General features: G+C 32.3%; 2 protein-coding genes across 4 annotated transcripts; both read right to left on the bottom strand.

Moving 5' to 3' along the window:
• Positions 1–1,734: 1,734 nt before the first annotated feature.
• LOC114419605 (protein IQ-DOMAIN 1-like) lies at positions 1,735–6,628 on the bottom strand. 3 transcript variants are annotated; one of them, XM_028385323.1, is made up of 8 exons: positions 6,406–6,628; positions 6,271–6,333; positions 6,077–6,138; positions 4,709–4,821; positions 3,882–4,013; positions 3,383–3,610; positions 2,459–2,572; positions 1,735–2,359 (listed from the first exon to the last, which is right to left on the bottom strand). In XM_028385323.1, the coding sequence occupies exons 4-8, from the start codon at positions 4,781–4,783 to the stop codon at positions 2,036–2,038; spliced, it is 873 nt and encodes a 290-aa protein (XP_028241124.1). In that variant the 5' UTR covers positions 4,784–4,821; positions 6,077–6,138; positions 6,271–6,333; positions 6,406–6,628; the 3' UTR covers positions 1,735–2,035. The 3 variants fall into 3 exon arrangements, with proteins under 3 accessions (XP_028241124.1, XP_028241125.1, XP_028241123.1); XM_028385324.1 differs by having other exon boundaries at positions 6,271–6,628; XM_028385322.1 differs by lacking the exons at positions 6,271–6,333; positions 6,406–6,628 and having other exon boundaries at positions 6,077–6,242.
• Positions 6,629–8,087: 1,459 nt separating this feature from the next.
• On the bottom strand, positions 8,088–8,513 carry LOC114420677 (chaperone protein dnaJ 11, chloroplastic-like). The gene has a single exon (XM_028386509.1). It carries the CDS (start codon positions 8,511–8,513, stop codon positions 8,088–8,090), a length of 426 nt encoding a protein of 141 aa, XP_028242310.1.
• Positions 8,514–27,588: the final 19,075 nt, after the last annotated feature.

Genomic DNA, 27,588 nt, shown 5'->3' with positions numbered 1-27,588 from the left:
ATTATTGGTTAAAACTATTTTCTGATATTTATCTTTTTCTAGAGAGTGGTATTTTCCTTCCCAAAATAATTAATTATTGTTTTAGATTTTTTATACAAACAAAAAATGCAACAAATAAATGAAATAAAATAATAGTTTTACCAAATTAATCTTATATTATCATTAATTTATTTATAAATTTTATTTTCAATCATTAATATTATAAAAAATATTAATAAAAAATAATTAATATTATATTAAAAAGTTAAAATAATAATTAATACGAGATAATTTTTTCTCTTAAGCTACACTTGTAATGAGACAAGGGAGTAACGTTTTTAAAGTATAATCGTTTATGATTTATGAAAGGCGAAAAGTTGACTGGCTGGTCGTATTTGTTTGGTGGATTATTTTATTAAAAAGTACCATATCATATGAATAATAATTTAATAACTACTTTTGTTGTTTATGGTTGACATTAGTGTTCACAATGAATCAAATTAATTTAAAAATAATTTAAAATTTGATTCAATAATTAATTTTTTTAAATTTGATTCATGAATCAAATGGTCTCAATTTTATATAAAAATTGAACTTATTAAATAAATGAGTCGAATTTAAGCTATGTATAATTCAACTTATTTGATTCACGAATCCACTTGATTGATATATATATATATATATATATATATATATATATATATATATATATATATCTAATTAAGTTTTCTATTATTTTATATATGCAGTATAGTATAATTTTTATTTATGTAAACTTTAATTGTAATTATGTTTTTTTTGTTATACCTTGAGGCCTTACAAAGTTAATATACTAAGTTTAGTTTTATCCTTTAAAAAAAATTAAAGAATTATTTTATCTAAAATCTATTAATAAATTAAAAATTTGAAATGTAGATCTAAAAAGACTTATTTTTGGTTTATCTGATTCGAACTAACAAGCTGAATCAAGTTTTTCACAAGTTTAAACCGAGTTAAATTTGAACTGAAAAAATTATTCATGTTAAATTTGAGGCGAATTTTGAACTAAACTAAATATTAACAAATTGAATCCAAGTGAACTAATTTCCTATCTTGTTCCACATCATCTTATCTTATGATGTGTTTATTTTGGCCTCTGCGAAGCCTAACAGTCGTTTAAGTGGTTGTAAAGTTCAAGGAAAAACAATTTCATTTATCCATTTTATTAAAATCGTCATTGACTTGAAAATCTCTTTTGTAGTATTTTGCATTAAGGATATTAGTGTAAATGAACTAATTATATAAATAACATTAATTTTTAATATATATATATATATATATATATATATATATAATATACTCATATATACATGCATATAAATTACTTCATTTTATAGTAATTGTTAATCAAACTCAAATTAACAAAATTAAATTTTCATAATTAAGTTTATAAAATTCACCCAGCTAGACAAGATATAAATTCGTTACTAATTCAAACGTTGTTTAGGTTTGGTTAATGCAATTTCCATGAGTTTGATTAGAACATATATAAAAATAAAGGATGAACTGGAAAGGAGAAAAATAAAATTATTACAAAATAATAAAGTTGAAAGCTATAGTGTCCACTTGTCGGGCAACATATAACTTGCATAAGCGACCTCATTATGATGAATGATGATGATAAAATTAAAATGAACAAGATCGTAGCTTCAAAAAACTTTTCTATTACAACAAACGGGGGGGGGGGGGGGGGGGGGGTGAAGGGGATAATTGATCTATCTATAATTTGTCTCCTCACTGCACTAATATACAAGATTGAAGAAATAAAAACCAATCAACAAATCACACACACAAGCAGGTTTGTTGGTCCATTTTCTATCACTAAGGTCATTGAATTTCACTCATTCATATGCACAAATTGGAAGCAATCCAGTGAATAAAGAAAAACAGATTGCCTTTTATCTTTAAACACACACACTGTAACCACTTGAAACTGAATTTGACTCTGCTAAAGTTAACACGATGTAGACTTTGATAAAATATGCATGCTTTTGTTCTGAGTACTCATTGCTTTCCTTCAGGCACTGCTTTTTTCTGTGGCAGCAGGGTAAGACAATCTTCTTCTAGCTTTTGTAGTCCCTTTTGCATTACCTAAGGATTTAGTCCCTTTAGCATTAGCTGAAGGAGTTTTAACTGAAATTGGTTTTTTTGATGTTGATGAATTCTTATCCTTCTTAACTTTGTTCGGCTTCTTATTTTGATCTTTAGGGGGGCTAATGGTTACACTTGGCACACGGCTTTCCCAAGGGCGCGTAGCAATCCATCGATCCTTCCAGCTCCAACTCCAACTAGCTTTGCCAAGGTCATAATTTCCTAGCCCTTGGCTAGAGTTGGCCCTCCACTATTGTTCATAAGATATGCATATGATTTTCAGTAGAACCAAGGGAAACAAGGTAATGTGACCATTTGTGACTACTACTCGTGACTAAGATTAACCTACCTGATGAGAGAAGGCATATGCCATGGTTCTTTCCCGCTTGACCGCAGCTTCTTCTCTGTGATGTAACCTTGCAAGGATTTCCTTCTTGGTTTCAGAACCACCACACCATTCCACCTGTTATTTGTTCAAACTTATTAATGGTCAGAAAAAGGGTGACTGAAGAGGGTTCTATCCAACTCTTGCATATGGTGAAATTATTCCACCACTATTAAATGGTCAATGATAAAAGAGACCAAGCATTTCATCCATGATTAAAGAGGAAAAACTAATATCTGGAATCTGATTTCGTTTAAGTACACATATTTTATGACATTTGGTTAAGCATTTTAACTTACTATTATAGAAAAGAGAAGATAAAATTTCTACAAGGATAGAAATGCATTTCAGAATTTCTAATACAATATGATACGAGCCTCTTTACAAACAAACCCAATGTATTGGTTAACAAGAATTCAACAATTGGCTCTACATGAAGGGAACAACTTGATATTGAGGACTCAGTAAGAGGAAATGAGGGAAAGGTGATAACACTGGTAAGGGCATATTTGATGTCTAAAGATTTTATACAAAGGAGAGATGTTTTTCTTTTTACACATGCCTCCAATGTCTAAACCCCAAACTATAGGATAGTAGACCTCAGAAGTGAAGCTGACTCATATGGGAGACTCCCCTCCCATGACACTGTTTCAATAACTAAATGCATTTACTAATCACATAGAAAGACATAAATAGGAATTTGAAATAATGACGCATAAATACATATTTAAAACAATGAAACCACAAATATACCATGGCTATTAACATACAATCATTGTAGTAGGAGTGATCAACAAACTGGCATGAGTTTGAAAACAAAATTTCCAGAATACCATCACTGAAAACCTTTACAGGCTAGCACACCATGAATCAATCAGGGAAGGTTACCTCCAGGTCATGAATCTTGGACTCAAGTTTTAGTTGAGAATGTATTATCTTCCGCCTGATTCTGTCTTCTGTAACCATACATATTCGGCGAGCTCTAATCTCAGCCTGTATCTTGCTCCATGAATGAAGATAAGTTATAGTTGTGGCGGCTTGTTTTTGAACAGAGGAACCTTGAGTCTGGATCTTCAATTTTGTGAATCCTCTCAAGCGGTGTAAATATTTTCTAGCCTGGCGGATTCAAAAGTCAGCATCATAAAACAAAGTCAGCAGAAGACATTACAGAAGGTTTGTACTATGATAAATAACACATGCATACATGTCACTGTCAGCTTAAATAATATCATAAATGGTATGCATGTAAGACAATAGCACACAGACATCCATAGTTGAATAATGAAACATTGAAAAAGAAACACGTTTGTTAAGGATGTGCTAGAATCAATAAAGTTTGCTTGGACTTGGTCTGTCTCTTCTCTGTGAAACTTTCAAATTGACATACCTTATAAGCTCGGAATGCTGTTTGGATCCTTGTTGCAGCAATAGTTTCAACTGATACCCCATCTGACTCTAGATTTTTGCTTTTGATTCCATTTGCTAAACCATTGGACTTTTTTCTTGTATAAATCTTAGTCTGCAACACAATTAATCTCGATGAAGCTAAAGATCCCTATCTCAAAAAGTGAGCATATTTGTGGGGATAGAAACTTTCAGGTCACAACAGCCCTCACACAAAAGAAGTTCCAATATATTCTAAAGTTCTAACAAATGACATGGCTGCAGCCTAAATAAAAAAAATAAACGAGTACCGACTCAAGATAAAACTTCAATTTCTAGAAGTCCTGTTTGAAAACTAATTATATTAGCCCAATGGCAGTGACTGATTCAAGTTAACTGATAAGGCTTGGTTCATGTTGTTGTAATAGTTTATAGGCATATTGCAGTCCAAAACTTTGAATAATTTCAGGTAGAACAAATCTAAACTTTGCTTTTCAATTTATGTCAACAAAGTATTGCACTTTGACAAATCATCAGTCATTTGAATTCTGGGCGAGGACTAACTCGGGTCTAAAGATAACTTACAGTTGAATCCCTTACAGGAAATGAGCAGTCACTCTCCAAATCACAAAACCTTAACTGCTAAAACATGGCACATGTGATACCTCATAATCAAGATAAATGACCTTCAAAGTATTCAAAAGATTTATTTGTTTTTTTCTGGAAAATAATGGGAATAAAGAGGTTTACAATAAATTGTTTCAACTCATTCAACTTAATCTATGCAAAATTCAGTCAAAGAAACTAACATTGACAGAAAGTGTATTGTACCTTTACTTTCTTTGATGTGCCTTCTTTTGATTTTCTTGAGCTAATTATTGTCTTAAACCAATCACCTGAACCCATTCTTGATGCCAAGTAGCTTCTTTCAAATTAACATAACCCTGGGAGTGTGTTTAATATATATAAAAAAACAATAGCATAGCACTCTACAAATAAAGATTTTGCACGTTTTTCATAAACAGAAGAAGAAGAAGAAAACAGTGTTGGAGTTTCTGTGATCTGTCCCCATTGTTGGTCTGTTTATTTATCCAAATAACTAACTGAAAACATTAGACCTATTTCTTCAAACATTTGTCTCTTCAAGATTGTATTCTCGTCTAAGTTATTTGTAATCAAACCCAATATATGTTACAAGGGTACAGCTCTTCATCCATGAAACATTATATGATATCATTTATCATATTGATTGAGAGTAGGATAGGAATTATGGAATATTGGGACAAAGGAAATAAATGTTAGGATTTTAAGGTGTATGGAGCAAGCAAAATGTTGGGAATTGAATATTTTAAGGTTGTAGGGTATTTTCTTTTAGTAATATATAATATAATATAAGGATTACTACGGGTAGGGAATAAAGCAACCTAGGTTTTACCAATTCAAGGATGGCTGTTTAGTAAGTTTTGGCGTTAGACTTGAATTGATGCTTGAAATTATTTTAAAATTTCTGTTTCTTCCTTCTCAGTTTAGTCTTCCTCCATTTCTTTATTTCTCCCACTTTCAGTCTACCCTTCCCTCAATCTCTTCTGCCCTTCCCTTGTCCCTAAACTACATCACATAACCATTCCTATAATTGTTATGCTAACCAGAACTCAAGTCTTACAACCGGAATAGAAACCAAATTTACAATCACAGTTCACAGGTATTGTTAGTCACTGTAGAACTGGTTTTAATCAGCAAAGACATGAAAATCAGAGAGCAAACATCTATCAGACTGCATCACAGTTTGCAGCCAAAGAAGGAAAAAAAAAAGCATCCACATGTTCATTTTGAACAAAAATACAGTTATTATAATAGTCTATGATGTTTTAGTTGATATATAAAAACCTTTTGTTCCCTGCATAGAAATAAACAAATCCCAACAATAATCCCCCAACCAACTGAAATTCACAATAAAACAATCCAATGATCCACCAAACAGAACACTAAAAAATGGATCAACAACTAAACTGCTTAAAAAATGAATACATGAAAAAGAAAGTATATGCTTGATTGCCTAGCAAGCAAACCAAAAGACCAAAACATGTCAAAATCCATCTGGGTCTCACAACATACCCAACATGCCACCCAAAAACACCCAGAAAAAGGACCAAACAGTGCAATAACAAACAAAAAAGCACCTGGGGGTGGATAACATACCAGAGAACAAGGTGAGAAGTGTCCAAGGCAACCCTTTTTCCCTCACTTGGGCAACAAGATTTCTGGATGAAAAAAAAGGAAGTGGGGGACAATAATATCAGCATAGAAGTAAAGAGGAAGGAAATATGAATACAGAGAGAAAAAGAAAACAAACCAAAACGCATAGAAGAGAAAAAAAAAAAAAAAAAACCCACTTTATCTCTGTCTGGCTCAATCAAAGGCTCAACCGACGCATGTAAACACCACAAGGCCCACATCTGAAAAAGAAACGAAAAAAAATGAACATTGGCGTGCAGTTTAGTCTGACAGAGAGAGTAACGTAGTATTACATGACACGGTTGCATTTTGGAGAAATTCAACAACGGAGGCTACAGTTATAACGACAGCAGAACAAACCGTAACTACAGAATCCTGATGGTGACCCTGTTGCTTTCTTTAGGCACTGTTTTTCTATTTATGAACACGAATTTGTAAAAGGTAAACATTTTCATCTTTTGGAATGAAGACGAGTGAGGAGACCCTTGACTGTGTCATGATTCACATGGACAATATAGACCATAGTTTTGTTATGGAAATCTATCTTATCTAGTAAGAGTTCCAAAATTGAACTAAGATTGAAATGACAAAAAATTATATACGTTCTTTGGTCCGCGCGATGTTTGAACTCGCGACCTTCTCATAAGAATAATGTTCTAACCAACTGATGTAGGGCATCATATCATTTGGTTGAACTTTGTTTTTTTCTTTTTTTGAAAGTGTGCACTTGGACTAATTCTAACATGCCATGTTTCAATTCAAGTAGTATATGTCATTCAACTATCATTTTTGGGTTATTAAATTGTCAAGTTAGTGTATTTGCCTACGAAACTTCAATTAGCACAGCTGTATTTTGAAATAACTCAAAAGAAAATACACAAAATTGTGGACCTTGAGATATAGTGATATGAATAATGATCCCATCCTCTTAGCATTATGCTTTTATGCAATTTTCCTTTTTTTTTCGTAATCTATTTTCCTAAAAGTTTAATGAAATTTTAAATATATGTTGTTTTCTTATTATTAGTAATATCTTTAAATTAGAGATAACAAATAAATTTAGAAATTAAGTTTTGTTGAGAAACATGAAGGAGTTAAAATATCAAAAAGAGTAGTAATAGACCCAAGAACTTTCGTTGACCTCAAGCTTGTGCACCAGATTGAGACCGTTCTAATCCCTAAGGGGCTCTTCCCGATTTCGCATTTGTCCGATTCTCTCGTTCTCGTTCCGCAGATGAAGACAAAATTTATCTCTACGCACGATTCAAGAATCGCTTGTTTCACTCTCACACTTAATGCGCAATTACTCGCCACCGCCAGCACCAAGGGTACTCTGATTCATATTTTCAAGACAAATCATGGCTCCTTTCTTCGGGAAGTGTATTTTTTTTCGTGTTTTTCTCTTTTTGCCTCAAAATTAGTTTATAGTTTCTTAGTATAAATTTTTCTGCTTTGATGCTTTAGTTTACAGTGTGGTCATTTCAAGAATTTTGGTTCTCTGGTGTAAATTTGTTGGGTGACACATTTAGCTGAGAAGGGATGCGAAATTGCGAATGCTATTGACAGTGCTGAGATCTATAGTTGGCAAGTACTACAAGCGATCTAGTGTGGATGATGCACGTTATTAGTGTGAGCTGAAAAAGATTCTAATGGCTATTAAAAGTGGCTCATGGTAAACTACTTTTGCAAAGGTGGTTCACCTTAGACGTCGTCCAAAACTTACATGAAATATCCAAAATTACCTAAGAGTGTGTTTGAATGATTATTTTTAATTGGATAATTCATTTTAATCATGTAATTGAAATATTTCAAGGGAAAATTACATGTTTGGATAAATCATTTAAAGAGAAATTGAATTAGTCATTTTAATAAGAAATTTTATTCAATAGAGAATGAAACAATTAAAATTCTTTATAAAAATGAGAGAATTTCAATTTCTTAGCAATTCCACTCTACATGCTTATCTTCTTCTTCTCTACGGCTGGTCTCTAGAACGTTGTTGCCAGAATAGGTTCTGATCGTAGTTAGCACGCTTGTTGGGATCGGAAAAAGTAAAGTATGTGGTGTGGATCTTCATGAATTCGTCAGCGGACGAGTTTTTTTGGTCGATGGCCGCCATATCGGGGTGGCAGACTTTGGCTAATCGTCGGTATGCGGCCTTGATTTCTTGGTTAGAGGCGCCGACGGGGATGCCGAGGATACCGTAAAGCAAAGAGCAAGAGGAGTTCAGATACGAAGGTCTCGGTTGCTCTATCCAGGAAGAGTGAGCTTCAACGGTGGCAGTGACAGTGGCAAAGGCGACTATTGGCTGGGATTTGACGCGGCACGACGATGAAGCCATGGCGTTGCCGGAGAAGTTAATGGCGGGAAGAGACGTTGGAAAGGACACGAAAGAAATCATGTTGAGGGGATTTGATTTTTCTAAATTTTAAAAATACAAGAATTTTAATTGATGCATTTTAATTTTCCTAAATTTTAAACCTTCTGGAATTTTAAAATACTCGATCCAAACAGACACCCAAAGTCTATTGCAAGTGTTACATTTTATGTTGAGGGGATTTGATTTTTCTTTATAATTGGGATTGTGGGGATAATTTATTTTTTATTGTTCATCAATTTGAAATAGACATAAAAAAAAAAAAACAACTCTAGCCAACATCAAATGCTTAAAACGAACAAATTAATATAAAATTGAAAACCTTCAATTTTAGGAATTCATGGATTCAGTGTTCATGGATATTCCTGCTCAGGATGAAATTCATGGTGAGCAAGAGTACTCTATATGACTATTGAACCTGCTCTTCTCCTTGGTCTTATAGTAAAGGATTTTTACGAAACAAGACATGCACCATAAAATAAAGACACATGCTAGCTAGTTTACCCTACTAATTGATGCGACATATGACATCCTTCTTGGCTAACCAAGGAAGACAAGACCCTCATTTGTTGCTTGGCTTTGGCTATATATTGAGCAAGTTGAGGCCAAAGACAAATCAACTATAGTGGTCTAGGAAGTATTAGAGACATGGCCTCAATTCCTACAATGACTCTAATGTTCACCATCATCATAATGTCAATGAAGGAAAGAAAATGCCAAAGATATATTCTTACCAAGGGCAATCACAACCACACGTACAGCTGTATGTTAAACAACCAACGTAGTAAGAGCTTTATCAAAGAAGGAGGTATTTACAGATAACCAGGAGCCCTATATATGCTAAACTGCATAACAGATGTAGTGGGGGATGAGTTAAGATCGTTTGTATAATTTGAATCTCAATTCCTAGCATATATGGGATGGTATTTTTGTAAGAACAAATCTCTTTTAACCTGTGATATTACAAACTAAAAAAAAAACACAGGTTATTAACAAAATGCGGAAATTACAGATCAAAACATACCTCCCGCCATTGCTATGAAGAGTTTCTTGTTTTGGTTCTTCCAAGCTCTCTCTCTCCCACTCTCTAGATGGTGTATAAGACTGAATTCGAAGGGATGAGCTCAGGGACCAAATTCATGTGCTTATATAGGCATTCTACCATCAAGAATGCATTTATCAGCCATTACCACTCATTATTGGCTGTTACAATTCTTTATTGGCCATTATCATCCATTAACAACCATTCAAAATGGCTTTCAAAACTGATGAGCGTTACAAAATTTCAAAATGTTATGACCATGAATTATTACATTCTCCCACTTGGTCCAAACATTTTGACTTAATGCTCAATCTTCTTAAGAAATGAATATATGAATCATAGTGATAGTTCCTCTTATAACGAGTAATATCATCTATGTATTACAATATACTCAATTTTCCAAGCAGTATACTTAAAGTGGTAATAAAACTTCATGAATAAACCCAATGTTTATTCTTGGTCCAAAACATAATTTTTCTCAAATAAGTCAATGTGCACCAAAATATGAGAAAATATCATAATATAAAAGTTTCAATTTTTACATATATGTATACAATCATAAATTGGAACCAAGTCCCATTCTTTCTACATGATCCTTAAATTTAAACGGTGGCATGCCTTTAGTTAAAGGATCAGCGATCATCAACTCAGTGCTTATATGCTCAATGACCACTTTCTTGTCTTTTACTCTTTCTCTAATGGCTAAGTACTTAATGTCGATGTGCTTACTTCGACTTCCACTTTTGTTATTCTTAGCCATAAAGACAGCAGCTGAGTTATCGCAAAAAATTCTTAAAGGCCTTGAAATAGTATCAATTATCTTCAGCCCAGAAATGAAACTTTTAAGCCATACACCATGTGATGTAGCCTCAAAACAAGAGACAAACTCAGCTTCCATGGTAGAAGTAGCAGTCAAAGACTGCTTAACACTCCTCCATGAAATAGCTCCACCAGCCATCATGAAAATGTACCCAGATGTTGATCTACGAGAGTCAACACAACCAGCAAAGTCTGAGTCTGAATAACCAATCACATCTAGATTGTCTGTCTGTCTATACATAAGCATGTAATCTTTGGTCCCTTGAAGGTACCTCAACACTTTCTTGGCAGCTCTCCAGTGGTCAATACCTGGATTACTCTAATATCTTCCTAACATTCCAACTGCAAAAGCAATGTCAGGCCTTGTGCATACTTGAGCATACATGAGGCTTCCAACAACTGAAGCATAAGGAATGTTTTTCATTTGTTCCCTCTCAAAGTCATTCTTTGGACATTGGTTCAAATTAAACCTATCACCCTTCACAATGGGAGCAACACTTGGTGAACAATCTTTCATCCGAAATCTCTCTAGAATTTTGTTAATATAGGTTTCCTGTGATAGACCTAAAATACCTCGAGATCTATCTCTATGAATCTTAATGCCGATGACATAAAATGCATCACCCATATCCTTCATGTCAAAATTCTTAGAGAGAAATTGTTTCACCTCATGTAGCAAACCTCGATCATTGGCTGCAAGTAAAATATCATCTACATATAAAACAAGAAAGCATATTTTACTCCCACTAACCTTGTGGTATATGCATTGATCCATGAGGTTTTCATCAAAACCAAATGAAGAAATTATCCCATGAAACTTAAGGTACCACTGACGGGAAGCTTGTTTTAAACCATATATAGATTTATTAAGCTTGCAAACCAAATGCTCACCACTATTAGAGGAGAAACCTTCAGGTTGTTTCATATAAACCTCCTCCTCTAAATCACCATTAAGAAAAGCTGTTTTCACATCCATTTGTTGCAACTCAAGGTCAAAATGAGGAACTAATGCCAAGATTATACGAAGAGAATCTTTCTTAGATACTGGAGAAAAAGTCTCTTTGTAATCTATTCCTTCCTTTTGAGTAAATCCCTTAGCAACAAGTCTTGCCTTGTATCTCTCAATGTTGCCTAATGAATCCTTTTTGGTCTTAAAGACCCATTTACATCCAACGGCCTTCGCCCCATTAGGCAACTCTACAAGGTTCCAAACTTTGTTACTCTGCATGGAACTCATCTCATCCTTCATGGCATCATACCATAAATTTGCCTCTTTACAACTCATGGCTTGATCAAAAGTTTCAGGATCATTTTCAGCTCTAATATTATAGTCAGATTCTTGCAAATATACAATATAATCACTAGGAATAGCTGATTTTCTTACTCTAGTAGACCTCCTTAATGTTGCATCAACATTTTCTTAGGGATCATGTTGTTCAACTGGTTGTTCATCATTTTCATGAATTTGATGATCAACTTGATCTACTGGATTATCAACAACAGTTTGTGGAATGCCAATCATGTGTTGTTCATCATCCATTTGGACTTGAGGGGTATGAATTACAACCAATCTTTCATTTGATGTGGAAGGTTGAGATTCTATATAATCAATTTCAGAACCTAAGTCCCTCAATTGATCACTCCCACTGATCAAATCATTTTCAATAAATTTGGCATTTCTTGATTCCACAATCCTAGTAATATGATGTGGACAATAAAACCTATAACCTTTAGACCTTTCGGCATATCCAATGAAATACCCACTAATGGTCCTCGGGTCAAGTTTCTTCTCTTGTGGGTTATATATTCTCACCTCAGACGGACAACCCCAAACGCGCATATGTTTCAAACTCGGTTTCCAACCTTTAAACAACTCAAAAGGTGTCTTTGGGACAGCCTTGGTTGGAACACGATTTAATATATACACTGTCGTCTTTAGTGCTTCAGCCCACAAGGATTTAGGAAGATTGGAGTTGCTAAGCATACTCCGCACCATGTCCAATAATGTCCGGTTCCTTCTTTCTGCCACACCATTCTGATTTGGAGAACCAGGCATAGTGTATTGGGCAACAATCCCATGTTCTTGAAGAAACTTTGCAAAGGGACCAGGTGCTTGTCCATTCTCAGTATATCTGCCATAGTATTCTCCACCTCTATCTGATCTCACTATTTTTATTTGCTTGCCACATTGGTTCTCAACTTCAGCCTTAAAGACTTTGAAGGCATCCAATGTTTCGTATTTGTTATGAAGCAAATAAACATTCATATATCGTGAATAATCATCTATAAAGGTGATAAAATATTTCTGACCACGTGCATCCATATCTGGACAACAAATATCAGTATGAATTATTTCTAATATGCTTGAACTCCTGTTAGCACCTTTCTTAGACATGTTGGTCTGCTTACCCTTAATGCAGTCCACACAAGTCTTAAGGTCAGCAAAATCTAGAGTATTGAGTACCCCATCTGTCACTAACCTTTTAATCCTCTCAATGGAGATATGTCATAATCTCCGGTGCCATAACATAGAGGAATTCTCATTAATATTACACCTTTTAATACCAGTTTGAACATGCATAGAACTATAAGTGGCATTATTTTGTAAACCAAGAAGATAAAGACCATCAGACAATATACCATTCCCAACACATTCAGAATTATAAAATAACTCAAATGATGTGTCTTTGAAATTAAAGGAATATCCAAACGGTACAAGCCTTGAAATAGAAATCAAGTTTCGGGAAAAACTTGGTACATAAAAAGTCCTTTCTAATTTTAAAATAAAGCCACTACTTAAAGTCAAAATGCAAGTTCCAATGGCCTCCACATGTGAGCCTAGCTTATTGCCTGATAAAATGCTTTGCTCACTTCCCACTGGTTTCCTTAGGTTTTGCATACCCTGTAAAGAATTTGCAATATGAATAGTAGATCCAGAATCAATCCACCAGGTGTTAATATTAACACTAACCATATTAGATTCATAACATACTAATGAGATTGATTTACCTTTCTTCTCAAGCCATTTCTGGAACTCGGGGCAATTCTTTTTCATGTGTCCCTTCTTCTTGCAAAAGAAACACTTTGCCACCTTCTTAATATCAGCTTGAGGTGGTATTTTACCATTCCCCTTCTGATAAGCTTGAGACTTAATTGTTTTGTTCTTCCCATAAGCAGTAGTCAGCAGTGCACTCTCACCCATCTCCATTACAAGCCTTTCTTCTTCCTGAACACACATGGTCATTAATTCATTGATAGACCATTTATCTTTATGTGTGTTGTAGGAAATCTTAAATGGCCCATATTCATGCGGAAGGGTGTTCAAAATGAAATGCACTAGGAAGGACTCAAACATATCAACCTCTAGTTTCTTAAGTTGAGCTGAAATATCTCGCATTTTCATGATGTACTCACGCACACCTTTCACACTGGTGAGCCGAAGAGAAGAAAACTTCATGATCAAGGTGCTTGCTAAAGTCTTATCTGAAGTGATGAACTGATCATCAATGGCCTTAAGCAAGTCTCGGACCTTTTCATGCTGGTCAACAGAACCACGTATCCCAGCCGAGATTTTGGTCTTAATGAACATCACGCTGAGTCGGTTGGATCGCTCCCACCGCTCATATAGCGCAACGTCAGCTGGGCTACTTTCATTTGTGATTACAGGTGGTTCGTCTTTCCTTATAGCATAATCTATGTCCATCCACCCCAATTGTAAAAGAATTCTCTCATTCCATATCTTATAGTTATCTCCTTTGAGTTCGGGAACATCACATTGAATATCAGAAAAACTAATAGTTTGAGAAGCTGCAAAATTCAAAGGCTTATGTCAAAATTTGAGGCATACTAATCTTAATTGTATCTTTTACCAATGTAAACATACCATAAAATTGAATCTTATGACATAAAAATTGCCTGTGGGCTAAATTTTTAATTCAATAAGAAACAATTAAACCTTATGATAGAATAATCAAATTATTTGCTCAATATGCTTTACGGGTACAATATGAAAATAATTTAATTTCTATCGTAAATTTTTACTTTATGATAAAATCGACAAATTATACATACATCATGATGCCTATGGGTAAATCATGAAAAATAATACGTCATTTTATCCCAATTAATTATACAGATATAATAAAAATTCTTGTGAGATAAAATTCATTATATAAGTATAATTAATTACAATATTATGTCTAATTCCTTATATGATCTTTAACCAACTTAATATATAATTTTAATCAAATATAGATGTTGTGGCTAATCCATAATTAATCAAAATTATAAAGATCACTTAGACATAAAAATTTATTATATGAGAATAAATAATATTTTGCATTTCAAAATCAAGATACAATATAATTATGAATAAGATTCTCATATAATTTTATAATTGAAATATAATATTATGCATTTGATTTCATATATATATGCATAGAATAAAATGTTCTAGAATATATTCATGCATAAATTAAATCAAAATTCCAAAAACTGTAAAGCAGAATGTGTATATAACATATTAAAAACGATTACATATCAAAAAAACTTTGTTGGTTTAGTGGTCTGCACATACTTTAATGTTCTCAGAGTCAAGGGTTGAACACCCAGCTAGCACAAAATGTAGGAGTTTTCATTTTTTTTTTAACACTGTTCATCATCTTCAACCTTTAGCGGGTCAAACCCAACCCATACGCAGACCCGTTCGTTTTTCATTCATTTGGACACCATTTTTCACGATTCAAAATCCAAAATTAAGAAAATCAAACGAAATACAGATTTCTGCAGAGGCAATTGTTGCTCTGATACCAAATGTAAGAACAAATCTCTTTTAACCTGTGATATTACAAACTAAAAAAAAAACACAGGTTATTAACAAAATGCGGAAATTACAGATCAAAACATACCTCTCGCCATTGCTATGAAGAGTTTCTTGTTTTGGTTCTTCCAAGCTCTCTCTCTTCCACTCTCTAGATGGTGTATAAGACTGAATTCGAAGGGATGAGCTCAAGGACCAAATTCATGTGCTTATATAGACATTCTACCATCAATAATGCATTTATCAGTCATTACCACTCATTATTGGCTGTTACAATTCTTTATTGGTCATTATCATCCATTAACAACCATTCAAAATGGCTTTCAAAACTGATGAGCGTTACAAAATTTCAAAATGTTATGACCATGAATTATTACAATTTTAACTAACTGGTGCAGTGTTCGATCTGAATTTGATTGAGTTAATTATTTATATTTGTTTACTTTATTCCTAGTTTTGATTTTCTTAGCACAATCTTTATGGTCAAAGCATATTCAAGTTTAAGTCTCTTATCTGTTATTATGTGGATGCAAGCACAAATTCAATTTGTTTAGATAAACATTGTTTGGCCTCCAGACACCAACACCAATGCCAATCAAACAAGCTAGGAAACGATGATGAAGAACATTATGATAGTGCTACTAGCTTAGGTGGATTAGATTATATATGTTTATCGTTTTGTATGTTAACACTTGTCTTTATTAATAAGATTAGATTAAGTTAAATTTAGAGTTTTTGTTACATGTTTTATTATAAGATATTTATTTTATGCTTCATTTCATAATTTTATTTGAATACTCATTTTTAATATAGGTATATGTGCAATTGCATATAATATTTCTAAATAGACAAATAATAATTATTAAGAAGCATTGTAAGCATATTTGTTTTTTAATAATTAATAAAGAATTTGCGAGGGAATATCAATGGATTAGTGAGGTTTTTTGGAAAGGGATCAATGAGGGATTTGCAAGAGATACATGGCGAAGGATTTGAGAGAGAATAACAATGGATAATTTGCAAAGGATTTGTGAGAGATTAGTGAAAGACTATAGTCACTAACTAGCGAGGGAATCACCTACAACTTGTTCATATTACTACAAGGGATCAGCGAGTGAATGATGAGGGAGTTTGCGACTGAATAGCAAGGGGATTAGTCGTCACTAATTAGCAACTTGTTTTTAGCGAGGGAATATTCTCTCACAAATCTGTCAAAGTCTTACAAGAGAATTAACAACACGGTTGCGAGAGAATTAATCCATTGCTAATTTGCAATTTTCTTGTAGTGTATATTACTTTATTAGACGGTGAAATCAAGTTGAACGTTTATATCCTCTGGACTATTGAAGACGAAAAAAAAGCAACATGTAATTATCTAAAGTGCATAATATGGACAAAGTTGGTTTCAGTATAATTCCCTGCTCAAGCTTTATTAGTTCTTTAATGTATCTTTTTCTCCTCTTTCACCCTTTTAGCCTTTTCATTTGGTTTTCTTTACAATATCTCTCTTCTCCAAAGTTGGTTTAAGTGTTTAACAATGAGTAAGACCTAAAATTAATTTTGAGAGATATTTTTTTACTTCAAATTAGAGAGAGTCCATGCTATCACATGGTGAGAGAAAAAACAAAAGAAAAGGTAAAAGGCTAGGTGAAAATGGAAAAAAAAATGAAGAAAAAAGATGAGACCATAATGAATCAAACAACATGTGACAATAATTGGCTGATTTTTATATTACTATAAACAAGAGAACTACATGTTATATTTTGTTAACATATGTGACTTTTTTATTTTATAAAAATTAAGATAAAGCTTGAGCTTTAATAGCCTTATTCTTAAGTCGGACACATGCTCTCATTGTTTTCTTTCAAAAGCTTTTTGTTATATTACCAAAATATTCTTTTCCTCTTTGTACATTCTTCCTTCAAATGTGTTTTTTATAAATAAATAAAAATTGTTTTATTGTACTTTCTCTCCTTGACGCCCTATATATGTCTGGAATATTTGTTTTTGAAACATTTCCTTTTCCTTCTATTCATTTTATTTGAAGGGTTTCATACACATATTCCCGTCATTTTGAGTTTCAGTATTTTGGAGCAACCACAAGACTTATCGTTGTCAACACTGAACTCAGTCACAAGCTTTGACGGTGTTATAAATAACGTCTAAGATCCGTTAACATTAGGAGTATTCCTGCTGTATTTGTGATGTGGTTTGATTTTATTTTTAAATAAAAAATTCTAAATCAAACATAAAATAAAAATATAATTTGATTTGGTTCATTTTAAATGTAATATCAAATATGAATCAAATCAAAATAATATTTAATGAGTTAGTGTGATTCAATTTTACGGTTTTTTATTTTTTAATTTAAATCTATAAGTGAAACTTACATAATTATTATATATGTTATATTATTTTAAAAATGAATTTTATTTTTATTAATTTTTTTAATATATTTTAGTTAAAAATTATTATTTCTACTTCTATTTAACATTGATATAAAATGATTTTATCAATTTTTTTTAACATAATAATTTGTGTATCACTTGATATTTGATATTGTTATTTTTATTAAAAACACTATTTTTTAATAAAAATTATATATCTTTTTTTAACATATGAATTCAAAACAAAGGAAACATAATAAATTATTTATTATTTATTATTTATTATCAAAATAAAAAAATTAATATAATTATAATATAGGATTTGCTCGGTTTAATTTGGTTTTTTATAATAAGATCCAAAGACTAAACCAAAGTATACAAAATATAAAAAAATTTGGATTTTGTGTTTTTATGATTTTTTATTTAAATAATTTTTATTTTTTTTGGATTTATTTGACCGTTTATAAACCCTGAATAAAAGGCCAGAGTGGTCAACATGCAGATATGAATGCGCTGAACTCGTCAAGTTCTTCAGGGTTAGATTGATTAACGCATCTCTAATAAAGTAATTCACTTCAATGTACCAAAGCACAGTACTATGTAACAAAAAAAAAGTAACATTTTTTAAGATATTAGTGAAAAAATATAATTAATATTACATTAAAAATTAGATATGACATTTATTTTAAGATAAATTATTTTTTCAAATACAATATTTATTTCAAGATAGAACGAACATTGTACACAGTGTTCATTGATTTTTTGGGGGAGGGGCATTTTTATGTGTAAAACAATTTCTTATAATATTAAAAAGGTGATATTATGATTTTTTATAGTTATTTTAAGTTTAAGCATCATATACTTGATAGGTATTCGATTAGGACGGTTAAATACCTATTTGGTCCCATACGGAAACAAAATAATTACGGCTTACAGATAATCACAAGATTAGATCACCTAATTTTGCTTGCGAGATGAATTACCTAAATGATAATCAAAACATGTGGATTTAAAGTTTAAGGTTTAAGGTTTAAGTTCTAAGCTCTAACAAAATTTGTATAAATAAGATAAAAACTTCGGATAAATTCATTGAATAGATATTTATTATTCATATTTATTGGTTAAGACTGAATCCTTATTTAAATATCAGAATCGCTTTTGTAAATACTACTCCTTTCGAACAGCAATATTCGGACTAAGCTAAGAAGGATGAGAAGAAACAAGGATCCTGGAAAGAAGAAATAGTGTCATCTTGGCATGAAGAGATCACATTTATTTAAGTATCGTATAAAAACATAAGATATTATATTTTATTAATATTAATATTTTACAAATACTGTAAGACGTCTTCAATTATCAGGCCACACGTTAATAGTCAATTAAGAGTCACATGAAAACTCCATTCATAATTTAAAAAACATTAATTGCCACAAAAATTCTTATCATAATAATCTTTTCTTTAAATTATATTATTTTTGTTACAATATTTTTTTCATATTCACGCGATACTTCAATTATAATTTTTCCAATAAAACCACAAAAATTAAGATGTAAGTCATCATTTTTTTTTCTATTTTGATTTGAGTATTAGTCTAACACCAAGGAGAGTTGAATCTTGTAACACCCGGGAAAGGTAAATGTTTTATGACTAAATTACAGATATCTTTTCTGATTATTAAAAAAATTATACAGGTTTTTTCTCATTTTAAAAAATTTACACATGTCTCACGAGATTTAAAAAACTTAAATATGTCTTTCCTAAGGTTTAAGAAAATTACACATGTTTCTTTTTTTTTTTTTTAAACCAATACAAACTTCTTAAATTTCATCTAAATATTTTACGGTAACAAGTCATGTGCATAAACAATTTTGATTAAAAGAAAGCTAAAACATATTTTTTATTTTCATAAATATGGAAATGTTTGGAATCATTAACTATAAAAAAATTTGTCTATTTTTCGTCTTCTCAAAATTTAAATGTTACTTTTTTGCTTGGAATTAGATTCGCATACATCCAAACCTATGTGTATGATGTTGTAGAAAGTGTTAGGTTTTTAATTTTTCCACCTCGGTTATATGCATGGAGCTAGGTTTAGGTACATCTAAACCTATGTGTATGTTAGTATAGAAAGTGTAAGATTTTTCAATTTTTCTACATCGGTTATACATATAAGTGATGTAAAAAAGTTGAAAAATTTAACACTTTCTACAACAACATACATGTAGGTTCGGATGTATCCAAACTTAACTCTGGACCAAAAAGTAATATATTTAAATTTTGCAAGAACGAAAGTTAGATAAATTTTTTTTGTTATGGTGAATTCTGAACATTTTCATATTTATGAGGACAAAAAACACACTACTAGAAAATATAGATTTAAGGTCAACCAATTAACATCAATTCTAATGAAAATCGATATTAACAAAAATATGGTGGTATTTTTGTAAATAAAGTGTCTTTGTTAACATCAGTTATAAAACAACTAATGTTGTGAGTTTCCCTTAACATCGATTATTTTAAAACCGATGTTGTGAGCGCAAAGTTAACATCGGTTTTATTAAAAACGGATGTTGTTTTTTTCTCTTAACATCGATTTTATTAAAAATCGATGTTGTCAATGTGCATTTGTAATTAATATCAATTTTGAGTGTTTCCTCCCTTTCCTAAACCTCTCACACGCCCAAACCTCGGAGATGTCACCTCCGTCTCTACCGACGGCTCCATTAGGGTTTTCAAATCCTAACCATCCTCACTTTCATCCTCTCTGTTGCCATTTCAAACCCCCAAACCCTCCTCACTTTCATTCTCTCTATTGCCATCTCAAACCCTACACTACGCTTCAGTTACCCAATCTGAATCCAAATCCAAATCCAACATGATGTCATATTGACCTTCCACCAATGCCTGGACTGAGGTTCCTCGAAACTGCTACAAGGTTGTGACGCCGATGAAGGTCGTTGGCACCAAGAAGATACCATGGTGGAGATCCGAAAGAATTGTAGGGAAGAGAATTTGTAAAAGAAGAAACATGAGGATCTCCAATCACAGCAAAAGAAGAGAGGATACCTTGCTACAGTTGCAACACCTTCCAACCATAGTTACTGGTGTTTCCACTTATGATAATAACATGCAGTTTGAGGCCACAACTCGGTTTCAAAAGTTGCTTTCGATTGGTTAGATATTTTTTAGCTTTTTTAATGTCAAATGTTTAGACAACATTTAGGGAGTTTATATAGGTTTTAAAAACAGAAGGAAAATATGTGTAATTTCTTTAAATCTCAGGGGATGCATGTGTGAGTTTTACTAAAGGAGGAGATACATATCTAATTTTCTTAAACCTCATAGAAAATATGTGTAATTTACTCATGTTTTATTGTTTATGTTTATGGTGTAAAACCGCTAAATATATCTTATTAAATGTTTTAAATCATTCAAAATCAAATATTAAAATATTTTTATTCAATTTAATAAGTATTTTTTTTGTTCCAAAATAAGTGTTGCATTTGATTTTTCAATATAACATTATCTGTTCTTTTTCACCAATATCCATAATAAATATGACTTTAGTTTTTTAATCTAATATTAATATTAATTTCTTTTATCTATTTATTAATTTTTTTTAATCTGTGTAATATAACGTAACACAACACTTATCTTGGGATGCATGGAGTATTTTGTTTTTAAAAAAAAAAACATTTACTTTTGACACTTTATTGTGTGCTATAGACAACCTAAAAATAACAATAGCTCATAATGCTTCAACTTTAATATTGATTTATATTCATTAAAGTTTATCACCAAATTGTGTTCAAAATATGTTCGGATGAAAACTAACAACCAAGTACACTAATAACAAGTTTTTGCCATTGCATACTTTATTGCTTTTAATCCTTTATGTCAGGACCTTATTATTTCAGATAATTGTAATGCTATAAATTAATCTTCCATGTAAACGTGGACACATTGGTACCCTACAGTTGGTCGTTGCTACTTTGATTTGCTTTTAACTTCAAAACCGCGTTTTCTGTAATGTTAGACGCGTTGTTGGAGCCTTCGAGGGAAAGAAATAATTTTGGCCTTTTGTTCTTGACTTCAAGATGTCATAGTAAAAATTGTTAGAACGAGTCAAATGGAATATACGAATCATAAATCAGAGTAGACGTATAGCATATATACAACTTGCTTTCGGTTAGTACCAGTGGTGGGTTTTCAACCCGGGGGTAGGTAGGGTAATGGCGGCATTTTGGAGGAAAAACAAATAAGAATTGACGACAATTAAGATAAATAGATAAATATAAATATTAAAATAATCTAAATATTTAATATATATATATATATATATATATATATATATATATATTTATGTCATCTTATAATTTGAATTCGTTAAGCAATCAACCCAATATTTACGCTATTGAACATATCTTTTTTTCTTTTATGCAACATATCTTTCTTAATACACAAGACACTAGAAAAGAATGAAATATATTTAACAATTTAAATGACATGAAAGACCTTTCTTTTTCCTTTTTTTCTTAATATGGGTATTCTTTGTCAATCTCTTCTTTCCAATATCTCTTCCTTTTTATAGAACTTTTTCAAACTTGCACCCTTTTCCCTTTCGTTTTCTATTGCATGTGCATATCCTTTTAATTTATAAAGTCTCAAATCTTTTACTTTTTTCATCATAAATAATGTAGTCTTATTATATTGTGAGTCACTATTATTTCATGAAAGTACACATTGCAAACCATTATTTGTGAAAATTATGTAGTGATTCTAACAATTTTGGTATATAAACTCGAGGTTGAAATATTGGCATCGAAAGGGGGGTTTAGGTCACTTTTGTTTTTTAGTCTCAACTGGAGGGTTTGTTCCAGTAATGATCCACTGTCGTTACATGGAACTAGAAACTATATCAAGTTAAAAACTTCATTTTAATTCCTTTGAAACTCTTATATTAATTTAATTATGAAAGTATTAGAACTTTTCGTATTTTAAAGGTCCAAAAACTAAAACACAAGATATCAAGATAAAACATCACATGATATATATACACAACTGAAAATATCATGTGCCTTATGACACTCCAACATAACATGATTATATACTACAACAAAGCAACATAAATCTCCTCCGAACATGCATATAAGCCTAGATAACTCTATAAAGATAAGCTACCTAAGCTCTGAGCTAGTCAACACTATACATAAAACAAAAGAACACTAAAAGGAATGCATCTTCACGTCTAATCATGCTCATCCACGATGCCTCCAAAGAAAGGATTTACCTCCTAATTATTTGCTCTCACAAATATGAAGTTCAAGATCATCACAATCATAACCACATGTGACACACAAGGATAAACTTACAAAAAAGAAGCATACTAAAACAGGATAAAACTTAAATCATTATAGCATGACCTACTATCATCACATATAAAACATAACATGGAGGAATCATACATAAAACATAAGTCTTAAAATTCACATAATAACAAAGCATATCATAACAATCACCAGTTCATCAATCAATCATCACCATCATGATCATTCTCAGCCAATCAATCATCATCACCATGATTTATCCATCAAACATCATCATCACCATTCCATCAATCATCAACACCAAAGATAGACTCGATTCCATAAAGATTTCACCTTTTGAGTGATTAACCCAAGTACATCCCTTAACATGGTCACACCTTGACCATTTGAGGAGACTCAAATTAACCCTACGAAGGAAATGTGATTTTATCGAAAATGGATGGGCATGGGTAGTGGCTTACCTCTAATAAGGTTTGCAACGACCTTAACCTGTTTAGAAATTTGCCTATCCATCCATTCTATATTCCATTTCACTGTTAGTCACCACCGACAACCTCCAGCACTAGGTTGAGGGTCTTCTTAACATCCACATCTTATGTACCTACTCACAACAACAATTGCACTTAGATTTCCTTGAGAATTTTAGGTATAACACATTCATAGCCACCATCTCACTCATGATCGGTCTCAAGTATCCAAGTTTTACCAACAACAACAATTCATTCCATATACACTGAAAAATCATTAAACCTCTTGGAAAGTAGTTATCACCACTCTGACACATCATGCAAAGTCAAAACCTATAGGTGATACTTGAAAAAATACCCCACTGGGCAGGACCCCTGAGTCACTTTAGTGAGACAAAGTTTTGGCGTGGAACTCACCCTCCCATGTATACCATTTTCTTTGCAACAAAAACCTTCCCAAAGGGCATAACTAACCCTTCCAACATATAGGGATGATTACAAGGAAAGATTATCATTTATCATTGTCACCTTATCAACACCAATGCATTCACCTCATCAAACAGTATTCATATCATTATCATTAAAACTCAAGACATTTATCAATTTACATAATTATCTCATTATCAATATAATCATCTTTTCAATATAACAATATTTCATCAAATTACCATATCATAAATTCATCATTCATATATACATTACACTTATGAACCCATCAATAATTCATTAAGCATAGTAATTAAGATATCCAACACCATAAATTTTTACCATCACCACATTAAAATCCTCATATGAATGCGAATTACATGATATTAACATAAACTTAACTTCATATTGTTTATAAATACTTATATAATAAACAAATATTCATTTTATCACACTTGGAATACCATTTTTTTATATATAAAAAAAAAGCATTCTGCATAACATGCTTAAGCACACACTTTAATGACTACTTAAGCATAGAATTTACTCATGCTTAAGCATGCACTTTAAGGACCGCGTAAGCATGTAGCAATTCACTCATGCTTAAGCATGCACTTTAAGGACCGCGTAAGCATGTAGCAATTCACTCGTGCTTAAGCATGCACTTAAAGGACCGCATAGGCATGTAGCAATTCACTCGTGCTTAAGCATGCACTTTAAGGGACCACTTAAGCATGAACCCACAACTTCGAAAACGTATAGCAAAGAGACTTTCCATGGCTTCCCAAATCCCAAGGATTCAAAAAACTTTGTATAAAGCCAACATATGAGATCTAAAGTCAAAAACCAACGGTTCCAAGCGATAAAACCACATAAATCAAAGATTGAGCTTCCCTTACCTCTATAAACTAAGAAGCAAACTTTGAGAAGGAGAAATGGAAAAAGTCTCTGGCTCTTGGTTCAATATGATAGCTTTTCTCCACTCCAACGACAAGCCCATCATAGCAACATGACCACAAACGGAATCAAAAATCCAAAAAATCTTTTTCATGAACTCTCATGGGTGCTCCATGAGAAAAACAAAAATGGAGTCAAAGAGAGAGAGAAAAGATGCTTACCACTCCATGACTCAATCAAACAACATCAAAGGGAGAGAAAAAATTATCTCTTTTGATCACCGACACCAAACCTCTAGCTTCCAGAATTTAGCTCTCACTTGGAGAAGAAGGTGAAAAGAGAAAAATGTGTTTTTGAGATTGGTTCAAATTATGCAAGGATTTTAGAAAGGTTTATGACTCTTCTTATTCCCTCTCTTTGCACCCCATAGCTTACACACCCCATTTCCATTACTCAAGGCCTACTCACTTAGGTCCAAACACTCAAAAATCAATCAATCACACATAAAACATGGTTTAAGCATAAACATAAATATACACATAACAAATAATCATCTCATAATTAATTAATTAATTACAACACTTACATTAAATTTGATTACTCTCGCAAATTAATTAAAATCACTTAATTAGACATTATGAAAAAAAACATAATGTTATAGTTCCAATATATCATAAGTATCACATCACTTAAGAGTCAAAGCAAATGATAATTTATGTCAACCAAGTGAGATCAATAACTCAAAAATGAGGTGAATTAAATTATTTCAAAATCCTTCTGTGTCCAACCTCTAATCCCAAAGGAAATGAATATATTCAAATATATTTAATTCTAATGAAAATATATTTTATTATATTGAACTTAGTGAGAAAGAGTGAGGGTTAGAAGGGAGTACACGGATAATTTTTATTTGGGTTTGGTTACCCCGACCTACATCAAGTACTCAAGCCACAACTTGAGATTTTCACTAAGTAAAGCAATCACAACAAACGAGCTAATTATGACATCATCAACCGTCGTTAAAGACACACCTTCCTTAAATATACTTAACTAGCAAGTCAGTGAAGGGAATTGCTAGGGGCACCCAGCAACAATGCCGATGCACCCAGCAATTTTTCAAAAACCCAAAAATGCCCCTGAACGTTTTTCTTTTATAAAAAAGCTGGTTTTTTTTTATTTCATGGTTGCTTTCTTCGTTTTCTCCGTGGTGGTGCTTGTGTTGTGTGATATTTGTCCGTGCTGGTTGCGCTTCTGCTCTACTTTGGTGTAATATTTGTCAATATCAACCGAGGTACATAGTTTTTCTGTGTTTGATTGTTTATTTTGGGTAGTAGAATGGTGTAAGCCTTTCAGATTCGACGCAAGAAATTTTCTTCCGCCGGTGACATTACTACTGCGGAAGAAAAAAACTTCATCCGTGGAGTCTCGCGGAAGACATTTTCCGCGAGATTCCACGGAAGAAGTATTCTTCCGCAGTTGTAATGTCAATTACGGAAGACAGCTTCTTCCGTGAGTACTCACGGATGATGTCTTCCGTGGAGTAATTTATTTTATGATTTTTTAGTTTTAAAATTATTTTGAATGTTATTTTGGTTAATTCTATTTGTAATTTATGTGAAACATAAAAATATATTTGTTGGTTGAAGTGTTGATTTTTTTGCCTAGGTTGAAGTATTTTTTGGTTAAATGAACTTTGTAGGTTATAATTTTGAAATTATGTAATTAAAAGTTGAATTTGGTTGTTGTTAAAATATTGATGTATATGTAGATTAAATATTTGTGTGAGGTTGTCAAATGTTGAATTAGTTTGATATTCATAGTTTGTAAATTTTTTTTTGTTGCTGTATTGTTCAAATTATTTAGTTGAATGTTGAATCAGGTGATAGTTATAGTTTGAATTAAGATGGACGAAGATCAATTGACATATTACAGTGCGATGTCCAAAGAAGTTGATATGGATTTTCAAGATGAACAAGATTGTGGTGTGAATGAAGGACATGTTGATTGTTCAGATGTTTTTAATACTTCTCAGGTAATCATGTCTATCAGTTTTAGTTGTTTGGTCTAATGTATGATTTGTGTAAAAATTAATATGTCGTGGTTGTGCCCTAGGTCTTTGCAACCCGAGAAGATGTTTTGAAGTGGGCTCGAACGGTTGCCCATGAAAACGGTTTTGTTGTAGTAATTATGAGGTCTGATACATATACTGGTAGCAGAGGAAGAACTTCATTTGTGTTAATTGGGTGTGAAAGGAGCGGTAAGTACAAGTGTAGAAAGAAAGAATTTGTTAGAAGAGACACATGCACTAGAAAATGTGGTTGTCCCTTTAAGATTCGTGGAAAACCAGTGCATGAAGGTGAAGGTTGGACGATGAAGCTGATATGTGGGATTCACAACCATGAATTGGCGAAGACCTTAGTTGGACATCCATATGCTGGGAGATTGACAGATGATGAGAAGAATATCATTGCTGATATGACGAAGTCGAATATGAAGCCAAGAAACATCATGCTAACGTTGAAGGAGCACAACTCCAACAGTTACACCACAATCAAACAAATCTACAATGCAAGAAGTGCATATCGTTCTTCAATCAAAAGAGATGACACTGAAATGCAACACCTAATGAGGCTCCTTGAACGTGACCAATACATTCATTTGGATGGGCATGTTTGTGATTCACCGGTTTCTACTTATCTCATATGGTATCAGCTTTGAATTCCCATGCTTATAACAATGCTTAGATTGTGTAGGTATCAGATTAGACAAATTTGTTTTCAATATCAAAAGAATTCCCATGAAGTATTTAAGACATCTTATTTTAGAAATCAATTTATCTTTGTTTCACCTCGTTAATCCACTTTAAGATAAATTATGCTTTTAATTGTGATTTCATTATCAAGTCAAAGATCAA

Source organism: Glycine soja, chromosome 7 (assembly GCF_004193775.1).
Source record: "Glycine soja cultivar W05 chromosome 7, ASM419377v2, whole genome shotgun sequence".
Lineage (NCBI taxonomy): Eukaryota > Viridiplantae > Streptophyta > Magnoliopsida > Fabales > Fabaceae > Glycine > Glycine soja.
This window is presented reverse-complemented; position numbering and strand designations above follow the sequence as displayed.